General features: G+C 34.6%; 1 protein-coding gene across 3 annotated transcripts; it reads right to left on the bottom strand.

Moving 5' to 3' along the window:
• Positions 1–215: 215 nt before the first annotated feature.
• LOC113846483 (pyrophosphate--fructose 6-phosphate 1-phosphotransferase subunit beta) lies at positions 216–7,014 on the bottom strand. 3 transcript variants are annotated; one of them, XM_027474820.1, is made up of 17 exons: positions 6,911–7,014; positions 6,593–6,821; positions 6,344–6,505; positions 6,110–6,231; positions 5,644–5,697; positions 5,443–5,549; positions 4,931–5,036; positions 4,343–4,406; positions 3,270–3,358; positions 2,666–2,797; positions 2,370–2,540; positions 2,158–2,273; positions 1,833–1,944; positions 1,599–1,683; positions 1,268–1,312; positions 890–958; positions 247–689 (listed from the first exon to the last, which is right to left on the bottom strand). In XM_027474820.1, the coding sequence occupies exons 2-17, from the start codon at positions 6,786–6,788 to the stop codon at positions 613–615; spliced, it is 1,707 nt and encodes a 568-aa protein (XP_027330621.1). In that variant the 5' UTR covers positions 6,789–6,821; positions 6,911–7,014; the 3' UTR covers positions 247–612. The 3 variants fall into 3 exon arrangements, 2 of the variants coding, with proteins under 2 accessions (XP_027330621.1, XP_027330620.1); XR_003501688.1 differs by having other exon boundaries at positions 216–689; positions 890–1,077; positions 6,593–7,009; XM_027474819.1 differs by lacking the exon at positions 6,911–7,014 and having other exon boundaries at positions 257–689; positions 6,593–6,863.
• Positions 7,015–8,598: the final 1,584 nt, after the last annotated feature.

The raw sequence follows: 8,598 nt of genomic DNA, 5'->3' as shown, positions 1-8,598 counted from the left end.
ATATATTCCACATCGTGTAAAACTATTTTTCAACGGTAACCAAGCATGCACTGAGTAATGCCCAAGTAACTAAAATCAACCATGAAATCTACGTTCTACGTTAAATAATATGTCTGGAACTTATTCTGAAAAATAAAATTTTCAAAAACTCTCGTATAAGCCTACTTTTGTTTAACAAAATAAACAATCAAGTAGCTATATGGAAAATTGTGTAAATTGGGAGAAACATTACTCGTTACCGTGGTCAGCCTCGCACTTGATTCAATACACAGAGCAGTTCCATTAGCTTTCCTTATCTTAGATAAACACCATCCATCTTACAATTTTCCCACTCAGGTACTCGACCTCCTAAATTTACATTATGGTACCAAAATGGCGAGACAAAATGAACGATGCAGCGAAATATTCCCAAACATAAACATAAGTCGATGATGTTGATGCAGCACGTGTTTACCAATTAATGCACATCGACTAACGCATAAACTATTATCCACTCGCTTAGTTCCAAAGTCAAAAACACAAGCCCTGACTAATCTCCGTTCTATTATATATTTGCAGTAGCTCGCATAAAACGTGAATAACCACCGTCAAAAAGAAGGCATTGTAATATGCCTATGCTTGCGTACCAAGCTCCAAGAGTAGCGTGTGACTAATTGCATTGGATCCTGGGCCGGTGAATTGAATTGGACCTACAGTAAAGATCATCATCATCATGAGCGTTGCTCCAGTTCAACATTCAAAGATCTCGACCAAAAAAAAAGATATTTCAACTTACCGCACTAATTTCTAGCTAAGATAAAACGGCAATACAATTTCCAAACTAAAACAAAGGAGCATGACTAAGGTGCAGACGGAAGAAACAGTAAATGCAAGAATAGTCAGTGCATACCCGGACTGATGTACCGATTCTTGAGGGCCCACTCATCCCGCAAGGAGGCATACTTTTTGAAGGGCGCTCCTGAGGATTCAACATGAAATGTAGTCGTTCAGTACTCCACGACAATTGAAGTAGGTATTATAACAGCAATTGTTATGTATCTGATATTTGCTAATCCACATTTATAAAGAACAGAAAATCTGTACCCATTAACTTGAAAGTTAGGCTATCAAGTATGTCATGGTGATCAACAACGAGGTGTAAAAAAAACTAATCTTTTGTGCCACATTATGAACTCATAAAAGAAAATACTTTTCCCTCCCTTTCATTTTATTGTCATCCTTCCATGAAAGAATATATATATATATATATATATATATATATATATACCTTCAAGCTCCACCATTGCCTTCTTGATCACGGGTTTGAATTTACCTGCAAAGAAAATCACACAATTCTTAAACAGCAGAACATTAGAGAAAGCATCCAAACAAATGAAATGTACACATGTATTCTGGAATTTTAACATTGCTGTGTTGTCAAATATAAAAGTTGTTTCTAATTTAAAATTCAATTATAGCGAATGTCATCTGCAATACATTTGGTTTATATAACTATGGATCTAAGTTTTGAAACATGGAGACAAAATGTTATTTGATGAATAAAAATTCAGAGATAAGGTATTGGAACAAAGCGAAAGCTCCAATAGATCAAAAGATACCATGTCTCCTTTCCACGTCCATCAGTGCAGTGAGGGCAGTTCCACCAACAGTCCATTCTTCTACAGGAGCACACAAATTACCAACCTGACCAAAATATCATAGCAAACCCAAGAATTGAGTCAATGACCTCAACATTCTCAAACAATTTCAACCACTATCAATCATTAAAACCAATCTAGAAGAAATATATAATTTGATCATTAGAAGATAGTGAGAAGAGCATTGGCACAAACTGATGATATTAATCCGGTCTTCCCACTTTGAAGGAGGACTGCAGCACCATAACCCAAAGCATAACAGTAAGTAGAATCAAAATTAGTTGGCAAGCCACATCTTCCTTCATAACTGCATAATTTAAAAGTGTGTCAGTAACTACAAACTTTAACAAAAGAAGTCAAAGATAGAGATACATTAGCAAATGTATGGTCAAAAGAAATTGTTCTAATCCAGGTTAAAGGCAAAGTATAAAGCAGGACCATAGAACTTTTTTATTTATTTATTTTTTTCTAGAATATCATCAAATCTTGCAACTCCAACAATGATATCTAAATTAGATACCCGAAAAAGTGGGACTGCCCCCTAAAGCCGCCTTTATATGTGCCTTCTTGCTTTCTCTTCTCCAACTCAGTTTCAACCATTTGAATGAGCATTTTCTCTGTTTCTATCTTGGCAACCTGAATGGGAATGTATACCAACATTGAAGCTAAGTCAAATTGTGTTACAAGGGAAAATAAACACAGCAAGCATAGCACCATAGCACTGCTAAGCACCTGAACGTTTCCATGTGGATCTCTTTCAAGCATTAATTGTTCTTGAATTGCTTGAGGCAAAAATTCAAAAAGCTGTAATGACTGATCAGTGAGTTTCTTCTTCCATTGCCCATCCTCATCCACGGTATCATGGGCCAGAATTTCATTGAGTTCTGCAATAAGGTGCTGGACCTGCAAACAAATAGAATATAAAAATGAACTTCATTTACAAGTATTTGCATATTGACTGTAAATAAACAGATGCCAAAACATCGAACAGATAGAAAAAATTTCTATTTGTGATGAGTGATAGCTACCTCAGGAATGAAATCTATTAGACCTTCAGGAATAAGAATGACCCCATAGTTATAATTCACCTCAGCTCTTTTAGAAATGATATCTACAATGTAGTCAGTGACATTCTTCAGTGTCAGCTTCTTGGCAGCAACCTGAAATGAGATATTTACAGGTCAAATCAAATATTTGATAGAGAGATCTGACATATCAATGAATCTAAGAAAAATTGAACAAGGAAATGCACATCTTTTGCAAGGATTGGGAAAGGGGGAGGGGGGGCGAATGTTGGAAGGTACTAGTTACTTAAGGCTGCTAAATATTTCATCAGCCCATCAGTATTGCAATATCACAATCTGTGCATTTTTATATTGAAGTGATTATTCAGAACCATGTGCAAGCAAAATTTTGGATTATGTCCTCATTTAATTATATATTCTCTGATTACAAAGCTGTACCAAACAGTGATTTTTCTTTCACTTAACATTAATATTACAAAAATCATGAGCAGTGGAGAGCCAATTAGCAAACTTTAATCACAAGATCAGTAAGGATGCATTTTATCTTGATTTCATCAACCCCACAAACTACCCAAACACTAGATAAATGACCAGATTTATGACAAACCTCTTCTCCAATAATAGTAATGTTTGGATGAGTTTGCAAAGCACATTCCAGTGTAATGTGTGAAGCTGCACGCCCCATAAGCCTCACAACTGCAGACAGATGACGGAGAACAATAATGAACAGGTAAGGTACGGGCACACACACACACACATGCTTAGACAGAGAGAGAGTGAGAGAATGCAAAAATATGAAGCCTCGTATTTAGTTATTCAATAAAAAAGAAGCTCCAACAAATACAGAACCAATTCCATCAAACCTAATTTTGAGGACACAGATTTATATTCATGGACTTGTCAACGATTCATAAATGTTATGAAAATGATCCTTTCAACAAGAGGAAACCATGAGCAAAAAGACAATTCAAGAGTCAGAAATAGAAAAATCACATAACAAGAGATATGTTGACTGTGTCAGAAACCAGTAAAATGAAAACCGAAAACAGTATTAAGGAGGAAGAGAAATGTATAAAAGAGGTGTATTTTGCAACACACACACAGCTACACTCTTGTTACTCTACTAACAGAAATGTAAAACTGACTCTCCACACTCCACTTGTCATCCCCTTTTTTATTTCTTTTGCTATATGTTTTCCCAAACCAAGGCCCATGGCTGAGCAGGGTTGGACCAACTAACTCCTGAGGCCTTAAGGAAGGTGTAGGAACAAGCCAATTTCTATCCCAAAAGTCAAATGGGTAAAGAAGAAGATATCATACAAGCATGTAATTTGAATGAAAAGAAGATGGAATAATCAGCAAATATTGGCCTTTATTGAAGCATGTTTTTGTTGTACCAATGATTGGATTTGTGATTTCAAAACAAAATAGTTGAAAATATGACTTTAGATTTTTATGTCAGAATGAGAACAAGTGATAATATGAGCTAAAGTGCATTAAGTATAAAACTTGAAATGTTAAGTGGACCATTTGTAAGAAATGGGAAGCAAATGAATAGTAATAGCAATGAATATCTGAATATCTAAGGTGATGCATTAAAGATTGATCAGTGCAACTCCACAAAGCATCTAATCTTTAATTGCTATAGTTCTAAAATGTTTCCCACTTTCAGATACTTACAATGGTAATATTTTCCAGTTGATCGAGCATCTATCATAACATTTCCAATCATTTCTGCGTATATCTGCATTTCATTAAAATAAAAATGTGAACAAGGTTAGGCCATGCAAGTGTATAAACGCATATCCCAAAGGCTATCTAACAACAATTGGCAGAAGGGGGGGGGGGGGTGCTGGGAATCTAAAGGATATGCATTAAGATTATTTTTTAAAAGTATTTACAGATAACACAATGCTATTTCAATCGCAAATAAACCAAGCAGAAAAACATTATTATATGATAAAAGGAAAAGGGAAAAGCAGCATGAATGGAACATTCCATAAATCATGTACAAATCAAGGAACATATAAGAAAGAAATATTCCATGAAAAATGCTGACAGAATTGCTGGAGAAAAGGCAATGCATCTGGTGCACTCAAAAGCACCCTGATATACTAGGATATTTCCATCATTAGCATAATTTTTGTATAGAAATTTATTTGTGATTCAAAGATAAGATTAATTTTTTGAAATTTTACAATAATGTAAAAAATATTAGACCAATAATTATAAATGCACAGCAAATACTGACTGCTTAGCTTCATTCACCTTGCATGCTGTATCAAACCCAAAACTTGTGGGAACTTCTTTGCATTTCAAATCACCATCAATGGTTTTAGGGCACCCAATAACACGAGTTTTCATATTTTTGCTCCTGTATAATCCAAATTAAACAAACAATAAACAAATAGGAAGGCTTGCATATTTATGAAAGGTAATTTTTTCTTCTCTTAAGTATATGCCAAACAAATTTAACAGAGATGGACAGCTGATAGGGTCATAGGATATTGAAGGTAAATCATAAACTAACAATCAAATACATATGCACTGAAAAAGCTTCTTGATACAGATCTAGACAAAATCTAATGGGCTCAAAAGACTCGGACATGCATAATTGTATTGAAATAAAAGTCATATAAAAGTTTTTAAAAAAAAATGGCCCTGAAGCTAAAGACTACGTCTATGATATTAAGAAGAAATATTTGAGTGAGAGGTTGAGAGGGGAGCGCCCTTGTTCCTGGACATAGATTATGCCAAAAGTAAATTTCATTTATAAAAACCTGAAATGCTCAGCAAGAAGGCACGCATTTGTGTTCGAGTCATCTCCACCAATAACAACAAGGCCATCCAAGTCTAGCTTCTGGACTGTCTCTTCAGCTTGTTTAAACTGTACATGTAAAATGAATTACTCTGGAGACTTGAAGATTTATAAGCGTTCAAATGAACAATCTGTATACAGAATGGTGGACAAATGGGCCAACCTGCTCTGGAGTTTCAATCTTGTCCCTCCCACTGCGAATCATGTCAAAACCACCCTGACAACAGAACTTGTTCCCATTAGTTGTCATAATGATCGCATGATTATTATTTCTAGGAAAAGAACAGTAACAGTAGTAGGCTGCCTAAATTGACAACATTTACATTTAATAGCCACCAATAGAAGGCATATCATATGCATTAAGTTTACAGCATCAGAAGTCAAGAAATACAAACAATATCACAGCGAAAGGCAGATATTTATTCCACAGAACATTATTAAAAAAATTAAAAAAATTTGATTTTACCAGTTGAAGACTCACAATATACAGAGGCTCCCAAGATACAAATAACAAAATTTCAAAAGAACATTGAAATAAAAGAAAAAAATAACAAAAAATTTCAGCCCAACTACATTTATAGCATGTTCTTAACTTTATATTCCAAAAACTCGCGAATACGAAAATAAACCTGATTTCTATAAGGATAAATATAGTCTGAGGTGAGTTCAACATATTTGCACTTCATGATGCCAGCTGGACCACCCCTGAAACCATACAATGTGCTTCCTTGTGCTCTCTCTTGCAGGTAATCTAAAACGAAAATCAAACTTTCAAATTGAAACCAAACCACATAAACCTAAACAACAAGCTCAAAAAAACACAATCAGCAGTAATTCAGTTCAATTGGAAAATCATCCTTTACCGAAAATTCCCGAAATCACATTGTGACCGCCAGGAGCCTGACCGCCGGACAAAACCACACCGATCTTAAACTTCTGATTCGACTGCGCCGCATCCGCATCACTCGGCACCAGCGTCGCGGACGGTTGCCCGAACAGGTTTGGAAACAGCTTCGCGATCTCCTCTGCAAAAAACGATAAAATCGAAAAATTACGGCGAAGTCGAGCAAGAATTGAAGTTGCCAAGGGGAAGAAAAGTGACGGAGAGAGACCAGGATTGCCGGCGGCGGAGCTTTGGGGACCATCGACGATCTTGAAAGGGGTTTTGAGAACGGATGGAAGAGGGAGAGCGTGGTCGATCCGGCTATTTTGGACCTCGCTGTACACGGAGGCAAATCGGCCGGTGGTGGAAGGAGGAGTGACCCTGCCGCCGGTGAAGCCGCCGTTAATTGCGAAAGATGGCGCCATTGGATTTTGTGGAGGAGAGAGTGAAGGGAGTTGCTGCTAAGTGATCAGTGCAAAAAGCAAATTGAAGCGGTTACCTACCTTACTATCCTTTAATTAATTAAATAAATAACAATTAGGCTTACCAAACTTCAATTATCGTTATCGTTTAGGGAAAAAAGAGGGTTGGTTGGGTTATCTTTCTAACTTTGATAGATTACATTAGATTAGATGCTTGAGAAGGTGACATCATTTCGTTGGTAAACTTGTTAATACGGGTGAATTATAGCCTGTTTGGTAACCCATAGACTTCCGATTACGGCGACCAAAATTAGGTCTCGATTTGAGCGTTTTTCGCCTTCTTTTATTTTTAAAGTAAAATAATTTTTTAATCAAATTAGTTTTTTTAAGTGTGAAATTCATAATATATATTTACATTTACACTAAAAAATATTGTTTCATCGTATAAATGAAAATAATTTTTAAAACTTAATTTTAGATATTATTTCTACACAATTATTTTTCCAAAATTTATTTTCTTAAAATTTATTTTTGTAAAATTTAAAACAAATAGATCTTGATCATTTTTCAAACAGGGAATTGTTTATTTTTCTCTTTTATTTTTATTATAAATTAAATCAACACAAATAACTTTTTTCCACTAAACTTCACTCGGAAGAAAATATTCGGCAAATTCTAATGATTTTTATATAATACAACTATATTTGATTGTTTTTCTATCGGTTTGTTGTACCTTATATCTTTTTTTTAGCGCATGCATGCTAATGTATTTGTTTTTCAGCAAAGTTAAATGCCAAATAGTGTAATTCTTAAAAATGTATACAAATTCAAATAAAAAATTACCAAAATATTAAGGGATTACTTTTCCTTCCTTTCCTTGTCATCCATAAATCCCAGGTATTTTACTTGGGCTAATAATTCGGCATAGTTTCTCATTCTCTTTGTCTCCATTTTTTTTAGTGACTAAAAAGGAAAAGCCCAAACTTCTTACGTACACAGTGTCAACTTGATTTGCTAATATATAGCAACAGATATAAGAAGGGACTTGATCAAATTCTTGTTATCCATATGAATATGGTGGCCAAATTTGGCGAACAAACTTAGAAGTTAGGTTCTTCGTCTCATGAATGAGAGAATTAAAAAGCTGAGTGAGGACGAGGACATCCATTATCATATTAAGAGCACAAGATGAATCGTTTCAATGATGACCTTATTAAGATGTAAACTATCTCCTAAACGCAATGCATGGATAATTACCCATAATTCATCATGATTAGTAGAACAGATACCGAAGTTGCAAGAAAACACCTTAACAAACTGACCATGTCATTACGAGCAATCCTTCCCCAGTCTGCTAACGATCAAGGTTGTATGATAGAACCATTAATTCGTATGTTTCATCGTGTCAACCGAGAGCCAATATGGCTCTATATGATAGGCCTTCAAATTGCAAAGAGATTTTTTTTTTTTTCTGAAAAATGATATAGTATTTCATAATTTTCAAGGATATTTTGAAATTGTGACATCCCGAAATTATGGACCATCTCAATGAGAAGTTATGGTTTTATGTTTTTTGGTTAGCATCGTTGTATTTTTTATGATTAATGTGTAGTTTTGGTGTTTTAATAATTTCTACTTAAATTTAGTCTTTTTAATTTTTAAATATTCAATTAAGTCCTCCTTTTATTTTTTTCCCGTAGAAAACAGCCAAATCCGCTTCTCCTCTTTTTACTTAAAATTTTAAGAATTTAAGATAAATATACAATAAAAATCATTAAACAGGTTTAGAAGTTAAATTTGAAGTACCTTATAA

Source organism: Abrus precatorius, unplaced genomic scaffold (genome assembly GCF_003935025.1).
Source record: "Abrus precatorius isolate BTA unplaced genomic scaffold, Abrus_2018 Scaffold8, whole genome shotgun sequence".
Taxonomy (NCBI): Eukaryota; Viridiplantae; Streptophyta; class Magnoliopsida; order Fabales; family Fabaceae; genus Abrus; species Abrus precatorius.
The sequence above is the reverse complement of the archived record's forward strand: the minus strand, read 5'-3'. Positions and strand labels throughout refer to the sequence as shown.